The 23,461-nt window shown below is 37.5% G+C and overlaps 1 protein-coding gene across 1 annotated transcript in view; it reads right to left on the minus strand.

The window, feature by feature from the left end:
- Positions 1 to 23,461, minus strand: part of TfIIB (transcription factor IIB) — a 162,454-nt gene that overhangs the window by 82,418 nt on the left and 56,575 nt on the right. The window contains exon 3 of the mRNA XM_067145464.2: positions 561 to 747. Within this exon, the coding sequence (XP_067001565.1) occupies positions 561 to 747 (187 nt within the window). The remainder of the gene's footprint in view (positions 1 to 560; positions 748 to 23,461) is intronic.

Genomic DNA, 23,461 nt, shown 5'->3' on the forward strand with positions numbered 1-23,461 from the left:
GAGTTGTGAGCACATATACCTAGGTGAGATGGTGACTTCTCAACCTCATTGCGAGCAGATGGTATATGGATGGTACCGCGGCTTACATTCTATTGTTGTCCAGCACTGAATTTGTATCCACTCTTACCATCTGAGCTTGCCAACAGCGACCTTTGCCATCAGCAAAGTTTATCCAGGCGCACTCTTGAAACAATTGTCCGTGGTAAACCAAAGCACAACTTTAGTGATGGAATGGCTCAAACATCTGCATCAACAATCTGACTGCAATCAAATGTACTAAGATCTCGTCCTGCCCAAACTACGCTTAACTGTTAGTCACACAACCAATGAAAGGTCCAAAGACTTCACAGTCAGCTGCTATGTCAAATTCTTACATTTGCAAGGCCAACCACAGTGTCATTTTGGCAAAGCAGAAGCTATTTCTAATTCAATTGCTCATCAATGCATATCACTTGGGTCCAAATCCTAACTAATCATAAATCTTGGCCAATGTCAGCATTTTCAGACAGCATATAAGGCATAAAACTTACAAGACTAATCTGAGAAAAATAAGAACTTACAGTTCTACGGTTGTGATATTTAGATGCACCAAACCCATCAAAAGAAGCATCTCCTCTCCCCGGACCAATCATGGTGGAGAGGTCTGAGCCATTAAGTAAAGGATTTTCTGGTCCACCAACTCGAGATGGGTCAGCTCCAGCCTTCTCATTGCTGAATGTCCGCCATTCTGAACCAACATCAATCACCCTGAAAACAATTGGTTTTAAATCAATATTTGTAACAAACTGAAAGTTGTCAGAGAGTGAAAGAACATAAACCTGAAAAGAATAGAGATGAAGCAATACTTATGAGTAGAGACCCCTTATTTACATTAATGGGTTTTTCAGAAATGCCATAAATTGCAAGTGTTTATAATATAATATAATACAATATCAGGCTTCCTCTGACCACTGTACAGAGGAAACAATATGTTATAATGGATGCGGAGAGGGCAGCCAGGTCAACCAGACTCAAGACTTTTTGGGAGAAGAAAAGGAAGACAAATTTGTTGTAGTCTGATTTAAGTGCTCCAATGTGGGCGTTAACTCTGTAAATAAATAAATAAATAATAATTTATAATACGGATAAATAATTAATATCTATTGCATGATTTGCGAATGCTTTACAGTCATGACATATCACAAATTTTAGTCATCTTACCATTTTTTTCATGAATTCTTATGTAATTCACCATTTTTTTTTTTTTTTTTGCCAATTTTGAACTACTTAACCATTTTCTTTGCACTTTTGAACAAAATTTGCACTGAAAACAGTGATATATCTCAGGACCCTCCACCAATTGATCACATAGTAACAATCAATATATTTTGACATCAAAATATTGATATCTTGCAATTCAAGATATTGAAACTGATTCCCACGCCATCAGTGTGTCAAAACCTATGATAAACTATTTAAAGTAGTATTATGGTTGAATCCGCTCGTCAATACACATTTTATTAATGGAACTATTATACATTGAACATGTTTTGAGAACAATATACATTCTTTTCATCAGCGACCATCAAAGTCTAACTTAATTACATTATCAAAGAATAAAAAAGCAATATAAGAATTTTTGTTGGTTAGCGTAAATTTAAAGAAAAATTATATCACAATTTATAATATGGATAAACAGTTATTAGAGGTACATTAGGAAATTACTATCACATAAAATATTCAATACTTAGATGTTAAATGTGAATCACTTCATAAAAAAACTAAGATCTTCATCAGTTATCTTTTTCTTCTTTTCATCCCCGAATTATTAAATGCTAGTTTATATATTGGTTTTTCATCTGTAAATTTTTCATTTAAACTTGAATCAAAATTATTTTTCTGTGCAAGATAAATTTCTACATTTTTCAAAACATTCATGAATTTACCTTTTTGGGCCAAATTTATTCATTAATGTCTGTGAATTTATGATTATTTTCTACTTTCTCCCACTGCTGAATATATCTTGTGTTTAACAGCATTAAAACTCTTTGTTCTTTTTTTGTGCTTTATTTCCTATAAAATGTAAATATGTACCATACAATTATTAATAATCCTGCAGGGTGTTGGAAGAAAACAAATGGCTGGACATGATCTGACAAGCGGTTTACTATATCGTTCATTGATAAAATGTACTAGCGGTCCCATTTCCACCCATTGCAAGATATCATTGCATTAATAAAAAGTGTAATGACAAGGTGGATTTAACCATAATACTATTTTAAATAGTTTTTAATAGGTTTAGACAAGTCAATACAGGATAAATACAGCACCTATTATGGTCAAGTTTATCAACAATATGCGAGTCATTTACACCTTTTAGTGCCAGAAGCCTATATTGTACTTTCAAACTTATCATGACATTTTTAAACAGTCATTTATTTAAAAAATCAAGTTTCCAGAAGGCAACAATAACAATTTAATTTCATTTATTGTGATTATTACAAAATATTAAAGGTCTTCAGGCCTTTTCTTTTGTGAAATTACCAGCATTCCACTCCAGTGTGGCAGTGGGCTAGTCAGTTATTTTTACAATGTGTAAATACCTGTTACCAACGGTGACAGTAGATGGTACTACCTATGACTGTCTGGCTGAGGGTCAAGCGGCCATTACCCAACACCCACAGGGAGAACCAAAGCTACGGGCAGAGGAATCCTCCCTTTGGATGTCACATGAAGCATTTGTGTAGGAAATTACAAACAAATTCACCAGAAAGGAGACCACAGTCAACAGTTCAGATGCAGACGAAGATCTCCGTACCACAGCAGATAAAACAGAAGAACTTTCTCCTGAGAACAATGTCTGTACTTCAATGAAGTGGTTGCAAACGAAATCTGTACCCATAAGGAGCAGCCTCAAGTTACACCTGGCAGTAGGTATAAAATGGCTGTGTGAGTTGCGACCCCACCATAATAATAGCCTAAATATGAATATGGTACTTCTAAACTTGCCTCAGAAAAGGTTAGGGCATACACTGAAAACGACATGGAGTTTGTTGGGGGGAACCATGAAAAAATGGGCGATCGGTAGCGAACAGCATGAAGGTGGGCATAATTAACCTTATTTATGAGCCTGACAAGAACAGCATAAGACGAGGTAATTGTATGGAGAAACAGGGGATAGAAATGATGGGGTTGAGCTAAGTTAAATGGAAGGGAAAATGAAAGAAGAGAATGAGGAAAGGATATTCACTATACTGGAGTGGAGAAGAGGAAAAAAATGGAGTGGGCCTGGTAATTTCAAAACAACTGCAGGAGTGTGTGGATATGGTAGAGTACATGAGCGACAGGATAATGAAAATTAGACTGAGAATGAGGAACGAAGTGAAGGACTTCATGCACGTGTAGGCACCACAGACAGGGAACAAAGAGGAGGGTATTTAATTCCTGGAGGAACTAGACAAGAAGATAACTGATCTGGAAGCGATTATAATGGGAGACTTAAATGCAAGGGTGGGAAACGAAAGACCAGTAAGGGAAGAAGTAATCGCACCATATGGATATAGGAAAAGGAATGGAGGAGAGAAATTAAGTTTTGGTTTTGAGAGAGAAATGGAATGACTGTAGGAAAAACATGGTTTTGGAAGCAAAATGGCAGAGAAATTACAAGATATGGCTGGGGTGACAGAAGAATAAAATCAGTAATTGATTACTTTCTGACAGAAAGGACACATTGAAGACAGTTAATGGATGTAACAGTTTTACCAGGAGAAGAATTTGATGGAGGTGATACAGTTATGACAGCAAAAATGAGAGTGGGGAAAATGGGAAAAATTAAAGGAGGTAAGTAGTGAGGAAAGCAATGGAAACTACCTCACTCCTCATTTCCCGACTACGTCTCTTCAGTGATGCCTACGCAATCTACGACAGCTGATGGCGGAGCTGTTGAGGATCCAACCAGCCTTAGGGCTGATGACTGAACATACATAAGAGATAGTAAAATAAAGTGTGGAAATTAAAAGATAAGAATGCACAGGAGGAATTTCTGCACAGACTGAAATAACAAATGAAGTTACTAAAGTAGGAAATTTGGAAGATGAAGGGTCCTAATTCAAAAGGGCATTTATAAGTGGGGCAGAGATTCCCAGTAGTAGAACAATGACGAGAGTGAAAGGAAAGGAGATACCAAGATGGAATGAAAAGGTGAGAGAAGCAGTGACACAAAAGAAGAAAGCAAGGCAAAATTGAGATAGAGATACAGAGGACGAAAGCAAAAGAAAGTATTTTGATAACAATAAAAAAATTAGGTATATAATCTGGTTCCACCTATTCAGTACAAAAATATTTATGCGAGTTACATCACATATCGTTTACAAATGGTATCAGTTTCGACTCGAGATCTGGGCCATCATCAGCCGATAGTTCAAAATGAGCAAGATACAAAGAACACAAAATCAATGCACAGGCACATAACAAGAAGCAAAAAGGCATAAAATTAATGGTTAAAAAGAATTGTTTGTGATGAAAGTTCACATGGAGCTGTTTATCATATCAATATGATGCGTTAGGGTGGGGCATTAAAAATCTTTACAATCTTGATGTGAAGATAAACAAATACAATGATAAATCTTACAAAACATGTGAAAGGTAGATGAATCTGGGTCATCAAAACTTTAAAATACATATAACTATTTGTCTTGCTGCAAGGAAAATTGAAGTCAAACACCAAAGTGCTGATTAATATAAAATGCAGGTTTCAGCAACAAATAAGAATCATAGTTGACATTCAATGGTATCTTGTAAGATGTATGTCCAAGTAATTTTGAGGTGTGAGGTATTCATGTGAAGGTCATATTTTACTGAACAATGGTTGTTGTTAGTCCCAGTTTGATGCGAAACCAGAAAGACCTAATGAGAATAATAAGCGCCAAATTAGGTGTGTAGTAGAATTTAAGGCAAGGGAAAGAACGAGAAGATAATGTATAACTCACCTTGTGCAGCGTGATTAAATGCTTGACATGCAGTCAGAGACTGAACTAGGAGATGTGTAAGAGAGCAGAAAGGAAAAGGGAACAGAGTGAGGGAGGGGGAGGAGAAAGGAGAAGGGAGGGACGAGGGATAGAAGGGGAGGGTGAGACTAAGGCGGGGCAGATGGATGAGGTAGTAGAGGTAAATGACGCGGGTAGGTACTACGCAAAGCGTAGAAAATCAAACTAGAGTTTAAAGACTTCATAAGTTTTAAAATAAAGATGACAAAGTCAAAAAGAATGTTTGGTTTCTCTGAAATGTCATTAAAATTAAAATTAGGATTAAAAGTACTGGTCAAGATGTATGAAACAATTTTTGGTTGCATTACTGAGAGAACCTTTGTCTATTTCTTCGAGGATTTTCATGTCCTGTTCTATGTTGGTGAAACTGTGTTTGGAATCATGTATATGTTGTCCTATTGCTGAGAACCTTATTATATTTTAAAGCGTTAACATGTCCCGAGTATCTAACAGTAAAACTTCGCCCAGTCTGCCCCACATACAAAGAACTGCAGTTGTTACATTTAAATCTGCAAGCCCCAGATTTTGAAAAAAACATTAGATTTGTTGACTGAAGTAGAGTTGTGTAAAACCTCTATATTCCTGTTGTTGGTTCTAAAAGCTACCTATTTTTACGTTGTTCTTTTTGAAGATGTTGGTGACTTTGTAAACATTCTTATTAAAAGTAAATGTGGAAAAAGCAGAAGCGTTGGAGTTTTTCTTTCGTTAAAGTGGTCTTGGGGCGGTGTTTGAATTTTCTGATAATCCAACCTATGAAAAAATTGTTTTAGCCGCTGAATTCAGCACTTGCACGGATAGTATGCAATTTGTTTTTTACGTCATTCTTAGACATCGGTATGTTAAATGCACGAAAAACTAAACTACTGTAAGTTGCACGTTTGTGTGCTTGCGGGTGCGAAGTATCTTGTCAGATGGTAGATGCTGTTTGTGTGGGTTTTCTGAAAATTTTGTAGGATAGAGAAGAAGGGTGTCTGTCAATAGTCAAGTCTAAGAAATGTATAGTGTTTTTTTTTTTTTTTTTTTTTTTTTTTTTTGCTAATATCCTTTTTTGGGCCAGGTATGTCAATGATACTCTAGTAATTATGAACAAAGAAATTACTCAAGCGGCTTCTACGCTTCTCCTCCTCAGTAACATCGACACTCACATTAAGTTTACTCTCAAATCTGAAACCAAAAAAAAACTATAAATTTCTTAGACTTGACTATTGACAAACACCCTTCTTCTCTATCCTATAAAATGTTCAGAAATCCCACACAAACAGCATCTACTATCCGACAAGATACTTCGTACCCACAAGCACACAAACGTGCAACTTACAATAGTTTAGTTTTTCGTGCATTTAACATACCAATGTCTAAGAAAGACTTAAAAAAAACAAATTGAATACTATCCATACAACTGCTAAATTCAATGGCTAAAACAACTTTTTCATAGATCGGATAATCAGAAAATTCAAACACCGCCCCAAGACCACTTTAACGAAAGAAAAACTCCAACGCTTCTGCTTTTTCCACATTTACTTTTAATAAGAAGCAGCAAGACAAATAGTTATATGTATTTTAAAGTTTTGATGACCCAGATTCATCTACCTTTCACATGTCTTGTAAGATTTATCATTGTATTTGTTTATCTTCACATCAATATTTTAAAGATTTTTAATGCCCCACCCTAACGCATCATACTGATATGATAAACAGCTCCATGTGAACTTTCATCACAAACAATTGTTTTTAACCATTAATTTTATGCCTTTTTGCTTCTTGTTATGTGTCTGTGGATCGATTTTGTGGTTTTTGTATCTGCACATTTTGAGCTATCGGCTGATGATGACCCAGATCTGGAGTCGAAACCGGTACCACTTGTAAACTATATGTGATGTAACTTGCATAAATATTCTTGTATTGAATAGGTGGAACCAAAATATATACTTAATTTATTGTAATCTCAGTTCAATAAGACCAATATGAAATTCTTATCTCTCAACAATAAAAAAGGAAACGTAAAAGAATTTGGTAAGAGAAGAAAAGTTAGAAAGAATTTACACAAATGATGGAAATGGATGGAGCTGGCAGTAAATTAATGCTGTTTGGAATTATACAAAGTAACAGGAAAGAAAGCGTTTATACAAAGCTCTTGAAAGATGAAGGTGGAGAGTTGATAGCACATCCAGAAGAAATAAAGAGAAGATGGAACGAGTATTATGATAAACTGCTGAATGTGAGAAACTGTGCAGAGGAGATGGTAGTAATATGATGTGATGACTCAACAGTATGAGACGAGAAAACCATGTCAGAGATGGAATTAGAAATCTGTAAAGTGAAAATGGGGAAGGCAACAAGGATGGATAAAAATAGTGTGGAAATGATAAAGGCTGCTGAACCTGTTGCACTACAATGGGTGTACAGATTGTTAAAGTGCATATGGAAATAAAACATGTGCCAGAAGACTGAGAAGAGGCAACAATAACCAGTCTTTCAAAAGGAAGACAAAAAATTGTGTGAAAACTATAGAGGAATTACACTCTTATCACAAGTAAAAATACTGGAAAGGATATCAAAGAGGAGAATCAGAAGAAAGGCAGAAGGAGAGCTGCAAGAGGAACAGTACAGCTTTAGAAGTGGAAGTTCAACAGTGGACCCAATCATCAGAATGAGGCAATTAATGGAAAAGAATTGGGAATATGGAAAGGATCTGGTCATGACATTCATAGATCTAACAAAGGCATAAGTGAACCCAGGGAGAAGGCTTGACTGATTGACTAAGGATTTATCCAACTTGGCATCTGACCAGTTTAATGCATTATTTAAAAAATGTTTGTCTATACATGTACATACCTACATTAAAATTACATCATCATCATCATTGGTTTGCCCTTTCAGCAAGTCGGGTAGGGTGTTTGGAAACTAGTGTCTTCCAAAGTTGCCTATTCAAAAAGATGTTGTCCATGACAGATTCCCAATTCCATCCTCTTCTCTGCACATCTTCTCTCAGTTGGTACATCCATCTTCTTGATCTTCCAGCTGGTCTTCTACCTTTTATTCTCTTTTCCAAATAAGCACATGGTAACCTTGTGCTATTCGTTTAACATGCCCGAACCATTTAAGTCTCGATAACCTAAATCTTTCCCCCATCGACTCATTTAGACCTAGGTTAGATCGTATCTCATCATTTTTCACATGATCAACTTGTGTCTTTTGGATGGCAGTTCTAAGTAATTTCATTTCACAGGCTTGAATCCTACTACAATCCTCTGATGTTAGTGTGCAGGTTTCCAGAGAATATGTAAGGACGGGAATGAAATATGACTTGTACAGGATCATTTTAGTTCTATGTGGGACCTTCTTATCCCATAGTAGGTGTCTAACAATAAGGTAGAAGTTAGAGCCTTTGCTTACTCTGTTTGTTATTTCTATCTCAGGTCTATTATTATTTTATTTTTTTGCTAGTGGCTTTACGTCGCACCGATACAGATAGGTCTTATGGTGATGATGGGATAGGAAATGTCTAGGAGTTGAAAGAAAGCGGCCGTGGCCTTAATTAAGGTACAGCTCCGGCATTTGCCTGGTGTGAAAATGGGAAGAAACCACGGAAAACCATTTTCAGGGCTGCCGACAGTGGGATTCGAACCCACCATCTCCCTGACGCAAGCTCACAGCCGTGCGCCTCTAAAGCTCTATTATTACTAGCCATTGCGCTTTCTAAATATCTGAATTGGTATACTACTTCAACTTGGTGGTCCTGTATTTTCATGTTGCATAAGACTCTTTCCAAATAGTTGATCTAGGAACATTATCATATGCCTTTTCAATGTCCATAAACACAATAATTAGGTCTTTTCCTCTTTCCCAGTGTTTCTCTACCAACATCCTCAAAGCAAATATCAGATCTGTTGTGCTTCTTCCAGCCCTAAAGCTCTGCTGATTTTCAATGCTACTGTTTTTTGATGGGTTAAATTTCATTCCATAATCATCAAACTTCTTACACCATGCATTCAGATTATTTTGCACTCCCTCCTCTGTTTCATCCCATATTGCCACATCATCTGCAAACACCAGAGCCTGAAGATTTTTATTACATTTTCCTTTTAGTTCCTTTAAAATGGTATCCATAAATGTTATGAATAGAAGAGGTGATAAGGCACTTCACTGCTGTACTCCTTTGGTTGTACTGAACCATTCATAGTGACCATCTCCAATACTGGCACAGCTTTTGCAATTAGCATATAGCATTTGGATCTTCCTAATAAGGTACTCCAGTACACCAAGTTTTCTAAGACTTTTCCAAATAGTTAATCTAGGAACATTATCATATGCCTTTTCAATGTCCATAAACACAATAATTAGGTCTTTTCCTCTTTCCCAGTGTTTCTCTACCAACACCCTCGAAGCAAATATCAGATCTGTTGTGCTTCTTCCAGCCCTAAAGCTCTTCTAAGATAGGCTTTAGTATATCCCTTACTCTGGCTTCAATGATCTTCTCCATAATTTTAAGGCCGTGTGATAAGAGGGTAATACCTCCGTAATTTTCACTTTTCCTTCTACTCCCTTTCTTAAAGATAGGAACTATCATCCCTTTTGTCCAATCTTCAGGTATTTCGTTATCCTTCCATATTGTTCTGAGAACTCTATACAACCACTGCATTCCTGGTGGACCAGCAGCTTTAATCATGTCACCTGTAACTTCATCAGCTCCTGCTGACTTACACTTCTCAGCATATAGAGAGCTTGCTCTACTTCTATCCATGTAATTGGACATATTACATATTGACTGAAATTATTAAAAGAACATTTATATAGACTATAAATAGACATGAATATTGTGTCTTATATAGTAAACAATTTTAAATTTTAATGTTAATAATATAAAATAAGTAATTATTGAGTTAAGTAATTAATAACTAAATTATTTATATTTAACTAAACTAGAAAGTTACTAAAAATAAAATGTTGAGTTATGATTAACATGTTCACTGCTTTGCGAGTCACATGTGATTCGTACAGTACTAAAATGTGGTGCTGGACAAAACACACATTTATTTCCTATGCTGCTACGATGACTTTTCATAAAAGTACAACAGCGAGTCACAGAGGGTATCTATGATGTTCTATGCCACATGTGTAAGTTTAACAACTACGTTATAACACAAGAGACAGGTGACTATTGGCACATAGATGTAATACAGCTTTTAGTATTTGCTGAACAAGTTATCAGTGCCTCATATTTTATTAGATGTCCCACGCAACTGTGGTAGATAGTAGGACCTACACATTATTGATAGAGTATTATTGTGCTGTAGCAGTCATTATAGGCTGACAAAAATCTTTCGTGACAGCGTGTGAATATCCCTGTCAGCGTGTGAAGTAACTACAAGATTTACAACTGGCACCCTTTCTATGCAGCATCACGGTAAGAACGTTATTTATACACAGACTTCATTATCTTACTCTCATCTATATGCATGGAAAGCTAAGGAATGTGTGTGAATTGTTTCAGATAAAACGTAGATTAGCAGACTGCCAGCTACCCAAAGAGTGTTCCAGTTTGGACTCTTCTCAATGAACCAGCAGATCTCGTTTAGAAAAACCATTAGAGGAGTCTGATACTGGGGATCTTTTACGATATGAAGATATCAAATGTAGTGATATTGAGGATCCCAATTTTTTATTATCAAGTTCATCATCTTCACCAGTCTCCTCTCGAACAGACACAGAGGTGGTAGTCACAGTGAACAAGCTAAAACACAATCAGGAAAATCAGACTGCAGTTGGGGTGATATAACCAGGAATGATTTAGGCTTTACTGTCTTTCGTGGGGAAGCAAAGGTTCAGTTGCAGTTTGAAGAGGGACAGCCCACTGATATATACTCTCACTTCATGGATAACAATCTACTAGAAATTATGATTCAGAAAACCAACAAGTATGCCATAACAATTTAAACAGTCATAATGAGAAAAGCAAATCAAGAAGTTTGAAATGGAAGGAAACTAATACTGAGGAAATGAAACAGTTCCTAGGAATTATCATGTGTATGAGTCTTGTTCCTCACTCAACTATCAATTCATCAACTCTTACTGGTCCAAGAATGACTTATATGAGTGCGACTAATTAGATGGGTAATGCCATGGGATCGTTTCCTTCTTCTCTTGAGATTGTGGCACTTTGCAGACAACGAAGCTAACCATCAACCAGGTGATCATCTCTATCAAATCCCACCCCTCCGTGATAAATTAAACCAAAATTTGAAGAATGCCTTGACAATGAGAAAATAAATGGTTGAGGCTGTTTAGTTTTCAGAATGTACATTCCTAACAAAACTCATAAATATGGAGTTAAGATGTATAAACTGTGTACAGAAGAAGGCTAAGGTCTAGGTCTAGGCAGGAAAATCCAGTGTGAGTGAAAGCGAAGTGGGTCATACTCATTCTGTTGTAATGGAGCTTCTATGTGGATTTCTAAAGGAAGGCTGATATGCTGATAATTTCTACACCAGTGTACCTCCGGCAGAACTTCTGAGGTACGAAACATTTGTGTGTGGGACGACCCTTCGTAGCAATAGATGTGGACTACCATTGATAGTGAAACAGAAAATGTAGAAAGGAGAGGTATTTTTGGGTAAGATGTGTCAGCACAGTACTAGAGTCATCAAGTGGGTTGACAAGCAACCTGTTCTAATGCTCTCAACACTGCCGAGCCATAGTGACCGTCTAGTAGACTCTGGAAAGAAAAACAGACAGTGAACCTGTCAGAAAGCCTCTCTCTGTTTCCGATTACAATGGAGCTAAAAGGAGGGGTCGATTTTAGCAATCAAATGTCTTCCTATTATTGAAGTCTATGGAAAGGATTAAAAAGGTATAGGAAAGTATCCCTAGATGTTATCATCGGAACAGCCTTGGTTAATGGTTGGATACTTCACACCATGATGCCTGCGAACAATAATTTTTATCATTTCTATTCTTATACTGTCATTTCCTTTCGACATTGAATTTATCTGATTTATAGCAAACCTTACTTTTTTTCAAGTCTTCTTTAAGCAGCATCACATTCAGCCATTAGTCCTCTAATCTCATCTGAGAGCCAAGGAGCTGGTCGAAAGTAGAAGTTTTCTCTATCTGTTCGAGTCTTTGTGTAATTCCCGTCTAGAACTTCCTGTTTCAGGGCTGCATTTAATGTGCAGTTAGATGAAAAATAATCTTCAGTTTTTCCAAGGGTATAGTTATTTCGTCGTCATCTTGTCCTGTGGAAATGCCAAAGCTCTTTATGGATTTCCACAACAGACCTGTTGAAACATTTGGTTGAATTAAACGGTGAGCGTGTAGTAGTTTCGAGTTTCTAATCTCTTTGGTCGTGGCATTTCTCAGTCTCTTATAGTTAAGTAGATTGTCAGGAGTGCAATTTTTCTCAAGTCTTCTATAAGCAGCATCACATTCAGCCATTAGTCCTCTAATCTCATCTGAGAGCCAAGGAGCTGGCTACTGCGAAACTCGAGCCTTCTTTTCAGGGGCATGTCTATCGCACAGCTCAGTTATATGTTGATTGAAAAGAGTCACTTTGTTTAAATATGTCCTGGCATGGCACTGCAACTGCATCTTGTAAAAGTTTATTCTTGTAAATTCTTTGTAGATCTTGATATGAAATTATTTTCGGTATGAACTTGAGACTTTTAATAGAACAGGCCATAAATATAGCAGCTAAAAGTGAACGTGAAAGTTCAGAGCAGGACCGAGTGTGCCACCGACTGACGAGTGAAGAGTGCAGTCAGCGAGACACTGATGTGTGGTGTGTACCACAGCGAGCTACAGAGTCGATGGAGATCTGTGAATGGACAACAAGAGATTACTATAATAATGTTACTGTTTTTACGTCACACTACCTACGGTTTTCAGAGAACAAGGGATTACAGCACAGAAGAGCAACTGCAATGTGAACGCAAACCAAGTACCTCATATGAACTTGTTAGACTGTTGTGTGTGCTTAGGTTATCAACAGTGCGGCCTCTTAAAGTGTACAGCATACTTATTCCTGAACTTTTTTTTTTCCAATTTGCTTTATGTACCGACACAGATAAGTCTTATGGCAACGTTGGGATAGGAAAGGCCTAGGAGTGGGGAAGCGACCGTGGTCCTATTAAGGTACAGCCCCAGCATTTGCCTGATGTGAAAATGGGAAGCCATGGAAAACCATCTTCAGGGCTGCTGAAAGCAAGTTGATAGCTACGTGACCCAAACCGCACAGCCACTTGCTCGGTATTACTCCTGAACTGCCCAAGGGACAAGCGACAGTGTGTAGCTTAACTGTTTGGCCTGTAAGTATTACTGAAATTTTGGTGTGACTGAACAGTGAGAACTGAGAGTGTAACTGTGTGTAAGTGGTTTTTAGAATTAATAAATCTTAGTGTAGAAACTATCAATCGAGTATTAATTTACATACTAGCCCACTATCATATTACAATAGTATTTCAGTATTCAATAATCCCCGATTCTAATGTTTGACTATTATTTGTGATGATACCTCATACATCATTTTTTATCTGAAATATTTTTTTTATTTCTTAATAAAACATTTTATGATATAATTCAAGGCCATAAAAGTCACAGTAAAAGTATCAAATTCACCTTGTCGGTCCAAAATTCATGACAATATTTTTAGGTTCTTCTGTAAAGTCTCTCTCTTTTTCTTTTAACAAAGCAATGCTTCTTAGCAGTTCATATGCACTATTCAGCATTCCATAAAATATGCGCTATGGCCACCACCTAGTTTTCCGGCTCCAACAATATCAATTACACATCTGATTATAAGCATCCACTCCACATTCAGTTGCAATAAAACCCTTTAACATACGTGGTTTATAACTATTCTCCGGACCACCTTTTGAGCAGACTAAAGCGGAAGTGACGTCATTGTCTTGTCACACTCGCCGTGGTTGCCAAATGAGCCGACGCGCGATTCAAAGTTGTACTCCACCACTATAATACACCACAGCTCACGGATTGAACCTCGAATGAATTTAAAATAATTAATACATTAACGTATTAGTGTTAGAATCCCATACAGTTTTTTAACGGCTTACATCTTTAAACAATTAATTTACTGAATTACATTTTAAATGTGAAAACCTACAATCTGTTTTCCAGTCAATAACCGGGTCAGGGATGGAATAAATGAAGCCCCATCTTGCGGCGAGGACAGGAATTGAGCCGGCTGCCCAAGCCTGTTTCACTCCTCTGGGGCAATGATTAATGACTGACAGATGAAATTAAATGATACTGGAGAGTGATGCTGGAATGAAAAATGACAGGGAAAACCGGAGTACCCGGAGAAAAACCTGTCCCGCCTCCGTTTTGTCCAGCACAAATTTCACATGGAGTGACCGGGATTTGAACCACGGAACACAGCGTTGAGAGGCCGACGCGCTGCCACCTGAGCCACGGAGGCTTTCACAATTTTAATGTACTAACTACAATTTCACAGTACAATTTCAATAAATTAGATATTACAAATATATTTTTATAAAAATATTCTTCTTCTTAATCTGTTTACCCTCCAGGGTTGGCTTTTCCCTCGGACTCAGCTAGGGAACTCACCTCTTCCGCCTCAAGGGTGGAGTTCTGGAGTTTCAGACTTTGGGTCGGGGGATACAACTGGGGAGAATGACCAGTACCTCGCCCAGGAGGCCTCTCCTGCTATGCTGAACAGGGGCCTTGTGGAGAGATGGGAAGATTGGATGGGACAGACAAGGAAGAGGGAAGGAAGCGGCCGTGGCCTTAAGTGAGGTACCATCCCCGCATTTGCCTGGAGGAGAAGTGGGAAACCACGGAAAACCACTTCGAGGATGGCTGAGGTGCGAATCGAACCCACCTCTACTCAGTTGACCTCCCGAGGCTGAGTGGACCCCGTTCCAGCTCTCGTACCACGTGGCAGAGCCGGGAATCAAACCCGGACCTCCAGGGGTGGCAGCTAATCACGCTAACCACTACACCACAGAGGCGGACTATAAAAATATTATTACATATTATTATTATTATTATTATTATTATCAGTATACAGTATGTGTGTGTGTGTGTGTGTACATATATAACATTTTATTATTTATTATTCATTATTATTATCATCTAAATATATGGCCTGATTTCTGATTGAAATGAGTTGCTACTCACGAGCGATTTATGAAAAAGGGAGAGAAGTGAGGATTATATATGGGCCTACTCGTACTGGAATTAACTTGGAACTGACAGATGAAGTTGGGGATCCAGGCAAAATTCTGTCCCACCCCCGCTTTGTAGAGTACAATTTCAATAAATTAGTTATTACAAATATATTTTTATAAAAATATTATTACATATTATTATTATTATCATCATCATGCAGGAGGTTTCAGCGTCAGCTTACCTTGTGCCGCAGCAATTAATCTGTGTCACTATCGAGTGGCTGCACACCCAAGTCGGAATCAGAACCGGGGTCAGCACACGAGGTAAACTAATCCCGCCGTCAATATTATTCGCTCGGAAATGCTTATAAACAGACAGAATCATATTTCTCTCGCCGGAAGTAAAAATCTTGCGTTTCTTCTGCAACTGATAACAGTCTGAATTTTTTTTTGGATCCATTGCACAATAATATCCAATAACGAGTAAGAAGAAACCTACAAACGTACAAGAGACTACAAGAATTATGAATTAGCACACAATAAGCACATACACTGTTTTTGTAAATGCGAAGCACACTGATAAAATTCTCTCACTGACTTTTTAAACATTGAAACTGCACCCACGTGTTCAGGACATCCACTGCGTGAGTAAGCATGGCAGCTCCGCATTGAATGCACCATTGCTAAAACTCGCTCTGAGTAGCGCACCCCCCTTGACCCCTCACCTACCGTGTGACAACACCGAACGCGCTGCCCCTGTCGCCCACGCCATCCCCTGGTCTATACACTCACTTCCGCTTTAGTCTGCTCAAAAGGTGGTCCGGAGAATAGTGTCTCTGATGGTGGGTTGATCATGAGCAGTGGACAGTAAAACAACTACCGTTTTGGATTTGGTTTAAATGAAACCAGAGTTTTTTCACCGATAAAGCTAAACATAGATATGCCGCTTTTCTTTTCTTACTTATTTTTTTAACAGTACTAAGTGGAAAGAAGAACTAATGTTTCCATTATGGATAAATGGAGCATCAAGAAACGCCTATCTTCTCCTGCAAGTGAGTGTTACCTCCAGTTCCTTGGCCAAATTTTCAGAAGATAACAGAACTTGGAGAAGACCATTTTCAAGGCAAAGTTGAATGCAATAGACCACGAGAAAGAAGATGGTTAGATCGGACGAAGAAGATCATATCTCTTCAGATCATGTTAAGGAAAGCTGGAAACCGCTCTGGATGGAGGTATTTCGTCAAGGCTGCAATGCAGAAATTATAAGTGTTATGAGGTCACAACACTCAGCAATGAGCAAAACGAGTAAGGATGATGAGTTTGCTGCTATGTATCAAGTTTACTGGTGCATGTAGTAGCAATTAACACTAGTTTATCTTTTTTATCATCTACCTGCATGCTTTTCTGAGGTCCATTTGTCTACTGTGACATTTTTATCTGATCCTCGTAGAGTGTTGGTCTCTTACTTGAGACAGAATTCCCAGAGAGGGATTCCGTCTGTATATATTTGCGGAGGTAAGGCAAAGCATTTAGCATGTACTTGGTCTTTGTGCCACAGACCATTACAATTTTGATGTCGTATTTGTAGCCTGGTTTGATTTTCGCGGCCAAAAAGATACATAAAATGTTAACGTCAAAGTAATAATAAATAAAAAAGATAATCATCAGCATCATCCCGATACCAGCAATACGGTATTAACGGTATCACGCAAGTTATCAAAACACAAAGGAAGCAAGGATAAGGTTGGCTACATACATTGAGAATAAAATCTATATACATAAAATAAGAGTTTTGTCTGTACATGCTCAGAATTTGAAAAGAATGGTATTTCTGTATCGGACATGTCCATAGTAACAAGAAAATGTACTTTTTACTTTTCCGTAATTTCTGTCTGTCTGTATGTATGTATGTATGTACACGCATCACGAGAACACGGCTGAAGAGAATTTAATTAAAATCGCTATGTAAAGTCGGAGGATGATCCGCTACAATCTAGGCTATAAATAATTTTATTCACGCCGAGTGAAATGGTAGTTTAGGGGAAGGCCTTAAATTTAATTCTCGAATATTTATATTATCAGCAGTCCTATCGATTAATACTATATAATTAAAGTTATACAGAATTAAATTTCCAATCAATTATGTCTTATACATTTTTACCGTACTAGCTCTGATAACACAGATATTAATGAATTTGTAGTTTTGTTGCTAAGTCCATATCAACGCCTAGCCACGAGAAAATGGGTTAACAGAATTTAATGAAAACCGCTATATAGAGTTGGGGAATAAGAAACTGCAGTCTAGGCTGTAAATAATTTTATTCGCCCGAGATGAAATGGTAGTTTAAGGGAAGGCGCCTAAAATTTTATTTTTAAATACCGGTACCTATGTTATTGGTGCTATCGAAAAGTACTACATAACAAAAGTTATAGACAATACAATTTCTGATCATTTATGTTTCATTCAGTTTTACTGTACCGAATATGATAAGAGTGGTATTTCAGAAGGCCCACAATATCGAAAGCGCATAACACTGATCAACAATAACTTTACATTGACCATTGTTTTTTTCTGATCAACTATAACTTTACAATGACCATTGTTTGTTGTGATGTTCTTCGTTTCTTATGGTCCCGCTCAACTTTGATAGATGGGATTACTACTGCGTACCGAGTATAACAGCCCGACTGAACATTGGCGGGAAATAGCTGGGGAGTTGGAAAACTTTCTTCTTTAGCATGCCATTCCTCTGGTTCATGTACCCTCTGTGGCTCAGACGGCAGCGCGTCGGCCTCTCACCGCTGGTAACCGTGGTTCAAATCCCGGTCACTCCATGTGAGATTTGTGCTGGACAAAGCGCAGACGGGACATGTTTTTCTCCGGGTACTCCGGTTTTCCCTGTCATCTTTCATTCTAGCAACATTCTCTATTCTCATTTCATAGCATCTCTCAGTCATTAATGTATCACTGGGAGTGGCGACCCCATCGTACTAACAGCCTATATATATATGCTTCAAAGACAGTCTTTCTGAGGATGTAAAATGGCTGGTGGAGAGTGAGTGTCTACCATTATAATGAAAACTCCTCAACCTGGTGGTGACCGATGGTAGGCAAACGGGCCTATCATTACAATGAAAATTCCCTAACACTGTCTTCATATGAGAAAAGACGTTTGGTGACTTCCCCGTCGCGTTTCTAGGGTAACGTTAAGAGCTATGCAATTTAATACAATCTTGCTCACAACATGTACACTACCTAGCCTAGAATTCTGTATACAATGTAGAATTCCGTAGCGAAGCACGGGTACAGCAGCTAGTCGTAAATAAAATAAAAGATGCGGAAGAGGATATTTAAAAAGTTAAGGTTCTAAATGACAACTACATACAGGAATAGTGTGGAAAGCAGACTTGGACCCTATGAGGCTGTAGGATCGTAGGATGTTGTAAGGAAAAGAACGTACTCGCCCATACCCTTCGTATAAAATATAATTAGAAAAACAAAGAAAAGAACAGAAACCTATAGAAAACAGTTCGTAAAAAAGGAACAGAAATACAACTGCAACTTGAATCTTGAACAATAAACCAGATAGGATATAACAAACAATCTTCTGGATGGTCCATCATAGGACGACTACAAACATTTCTCGTAATTTCTTTATACAGAGCTACTGGAGGCAATCTGACGGAAAATTAACACATTGCAACATTAAGGATAAAAGAAATTTTAAAACAAGAAAACCTCCAAACAAAAGGTGGCCTCGTGTAACACAGAGGCATAAATGAAATAGCCCAAACTAAGATCCGAGGTGATTTCCTGGCAGGATAAGACCATTTACATTTCGCGAAATTTAAGAAGAAAGGCCGAAACACACGAAAGTTAAATTTAGAAAGAAAAAACCAAAATCACATATTACCAAATTTTAAGATAATTAAACGTGCTTACCTTAGGGCAGGTTGGCCCCGTAGGCCCGTACCGTGCGCACCGCGCGTCCGACCCCTTCGAAGATCGAAAACGAAAGACGACAAGAAAACGGTAGCACACGCGTACCTCACATCATACCGGAAATCGTTCGATATCAAACCGCCAATCGGAAAACACCTCCATGTTAAACCAATTACAACACTTCTAATTACAACCAATTACAAAAACCCTAACCTTATATGGGCATCAAGCAAATGACAAGCCATGAAGAAATTGCTGACGCAACAATTGAACCATCAATTTCTTACAAGTATTGGTATAGGGAGTTCATTTTTAAACTGGACCCAATATTTTAAAACATAAAATCAGCAAGACCAAATTATACAATCTTCAAGTTTTCTAGCTATCACTGGAATAATTGAAATACACAAAGCATAATAACACATTTTTTCTTCGTATGTCCAAACAGTTTGTTTCTAAATAATTTTCTTTCAAAATAATTTTCGGATATTCTTTACCTAGAAAAAAAACAATTTCTCGAGATACACAAAACATTTTCACCGAGAAAACAAAATAAAATTACAATTTCTTGATGTATAGGAAACACTCTTGAGATCGCCGTCCAATAGTTCGATTCATCCAGAATAAAAACTAAACGCTTTCTTGCAGCTCAGGTACCATGTCACCCACTACGGGTTACATTATTTGTAAGACTTACTTGAGATATACATGTGGAAACAGCATCTTTCACAAAAACCCAGGAGTTGTTCATCCACTGTAAAAAATGAGCTTGATTTACAGCACATATTGCAATTGTGAATGCATTGTTCAAATTCTGTGCATTGGTGCAAAATAATCGCCTTCCACCTTGCCTGACAAGTTTATTTGTCAAACTGCAAGCACAAGATTAGGAATTCAAACCTCTCAAAACTCACTGTGGCTTTGTACCTAATAGAAGACAAATCAATACTGAACATTTGTCAAAACTACAGCAAATATAAAGATTCTAAGAAGTGTTTTTACTTCTTCAATACAAGTCTCATCTTGTGTGTGCATTGGTGACTTGTACCTTTAACACATTTGGGCCACATCCTGCAGAATGGAACCAAGCCTCTTTGTAAACAAAAATGAATTAATGGTAGATTATTGTTTGTAGACTATGACTCCATGTTCTGCAAAAAAGAACTAACCCTCATCCTGCATATGAGAGTCATCCATGAAGGGAGTAAATAAACACTGACAGAAAATGTCCCATTTCACTTTCTGCAGAAAGAATCCAAGTGGCTTTGTTCCTTTCAGCAGAAAAAGAAATTGGCTCTGATTATGCAGACTGCCTTGATTTTCACAAAGCATTCTGGGATCAAAGAGCAGATTGTTGTATAGTTTTGTTGGAGTTTTGTGCTAATATTTTCTTAAAAACCAGATAAGAATGTGTGTGTGTTTGGTTTAGATGAATGGTGATATGAGAACTGATACTAGGAATGTGGAATGTGAACTACAAATTATTACTGAAAATGAGGTTTAGTATTATCAGACTGTGTGATCTAATAAATTGTTATCTTATATGGCAAATATCTACGCTAACAACATAGAGTACATGTGCATACAATTTGAAAATCATCTGTAGTTTGTTTCAGGATTTACTGTAAATACTTCAGAGCCAACAACAGAAAGTTTAAATGGTTATGACTCTGGTAAAGACAAGGAGTATATTCCTGGTTCATCCAGTACAGATTCAGCAGACACCGATGACCCTTCTTCTAGGCCTACAAGAGAAACGAAACGGGGAATATCAAGAGAAGAAAAACGATTAAAGAGGAATAGAAATAAAGAATATGTACATTTTAAAGGTGAAGGATTTCAAGGATTTTATATGTTCTTGTTCAAATAACTGCCATGAGAGATTGACAGTAAATTTTCGAAAGCAGCAATTTGAGAAATTTTGGGAGATTGGTAACTGTGCTGCTCAAGCAATGTTTCCAAACATATTGTGAACAGATGATATGGTCGAAATACAAACCATAGGTCATACTCACTAAAATACCGTCTAGGCAAGTTCGTTGTGTGTAGAGAAATGTTTGTCCGCACTTTGGCAGTATCGACAGTGTGTGTAGATACTGCACTCATAAAACGAGATTGGATTCTATTACCGATAAGAGAGGCAAAAATCAAGTTGGTAAAAATAAATTATCTGACCTGAGCAGATCAGGAAATACCTAAACACATTTCTCACTACCGAAGGGAATGTAGTGATGCTGAATTTCTTCCAGACTTGACTTTACAAGACATGTATGAAGCATACAAGAAACATGCCCTTGAGCCTGCAAGCCTTTCAACCTACAGGAGAATATTCATGAAGATTCAATTTAAAATTCAAGAGTCTCAAAAAGGGTACCTGTAGTATATATGAAAAGTACACTGTTCAAATCCAAAACAGTAACACACAGGAAGAGAAGCAGAAACTAGAACAAGTATACAATCAACATATTGACTTAGCACAGGGGGCACAACAGCTTATGAGGAGTGATATGAAGAACGCAGAAAATGAGGTTTCCTTCGAATGCTTTACATTTGACATGGAAAAAAACCTTGCCCCTCGCAAGAATTCCCTCAAATGTCATGTTTTATAAGAGGCAGCTTTGGCTGTATAACTGTGGTGTTCATGCAGCGAAGAAAAACAAAGGCTATTGCTATGTGTGGACTGAAGGTACAGCCGGTAGAGGAGCACAAGAAGTAGGATCATGCTTACTTCTTCAACACATAGAAAAAAACGTAGGGAATGATATCGAGGAACTGATTTAGTGGTCAGATAGTTGTGCGGGGCAAAATCGCAACATCAAATTGACCCTGATGTTGAAAGCTGCCCTAGAAGTACATCCATCACTAAAAATAATTTGCAGGTAATAGCTTTCTCCCTAATGATGCTGATTTTTATGACATTCAGTCAACACTGAAGCATCAACAAAGGCTTTATTTGCCCAACGACTACACAGCAGTCATGAAGACATGTCGAAGGAAGAATCCTTCAGAAGTGACAAAAATGGATAGTTTACGTGGTAGTAATGACCTTGAAAAAATGATAAACAGAAAAGTGGATACAAAGAACAACAAAATTTCCTGGTTACAGAACACATGACATAATGCTGGAAAAATACAAACCATTCTCCATTTTTATGAGGAACTCATTTTCCGGGGAGTATTCCGAGATTGACATCAAGAAGCTAAAAGTTGGTCGGCCATCCTTGACTGTGACAAACTGGTACCATTGTGGGTGAATGAAAAACCAACTCCAGTCCCAAAGCTTCAGAACATACAATCCGCCATGGACTTAATTCCAGGAGATGCTAGGGAGTTCTACACCACACTGCTGGGAGATGAGTGTGTGGAGGACAATATTGATGGTTTTTCGGGGGCACCAGATTTTGAAATTGAATGACTGGCATGTCTACCACCTAAATCAGTGATTTATATATAGAAAGTGATTTATATAAAGAATAATAAGACATTTACATTAAGACATATGATGGAGAAAAGATGGGAGTTTGGAAAAGACATATTGATGACATTTAATGACATTGAGAAAGTTTATGATAGTGTGCCCAGACAGTTAGTATGGGACGCATTAAGGAAAAAACAAGTTAACAGAGTGGAAGTGCAAATGATAAAAGCTATGAACAAAAATTGTGTTAGTAGTGTGAAGACTAGTATAGGAAAAACAAAATGGTTTAAAGTTGAAACTGGTCTCCGACAGGGAAGTGTACTACCCCCATACTATTCATCATAGTCATGGATGAAATTCATAAGAACATTAGACAGAGATTGGGAAGACAGGCAACAAAAGGCATGTGGTTTGCAGATGATATAGTGAGATGGGATGAGGATGAAACAGAAGTGCAAAAACAAGTAGATGTATGAAATCAAGAGATAGAAAAATTTGGGATGAAAGTAAGCACAGAGAAAAGTAAAACAATAGTGGTGACAAGGGAAAGGAGGGAAGGGGAAAGATAAAACTGAATGGTAAAATTCTGGAAGTGGTTAAAAGTTTCAAGTACTTGGGAAGTGTGGTCCCAGAAGATGGAAAGATAACCAAGGAAATTAGGAAAATAATACAAGAAGCAAACAGCTTCTACCAGAGTGTAAGGGGTATTTTGTGGAATCAAGATGTCCCAAAAAAAAAAAAAAAAAAGTAAGAAAATATTATATTCAACCTATTATGAACCCATACTAACAAATGCAGCTGGATCGTGGACTACAACGAAATGGGAGGAGAGTAGAATACAGGCAGCAGAGAAGAAATTCCTAAGAGGTACTGAGGGCAAAACCAGAAAGGATAGATTAGAAATGAAGAGATAAGGAAAAGGACAGGAATC

Source organism: Anabrus simplex, chromosome 4, assembly GCF_040414725.1.
Source record: "Anabrus simplex isolate iqAnaSimp1 chromosome 4, ASM4041472v1, whole genome shotgun sequence".
In the NCBI taxonomy this organism is placed as follows: domain Eukaryota; kingdom Metazoa; phylum Arthropoda; class Insecta; order Orthoptera; family Tettigoniidae; genus Anabrus; species Anabrus simplex.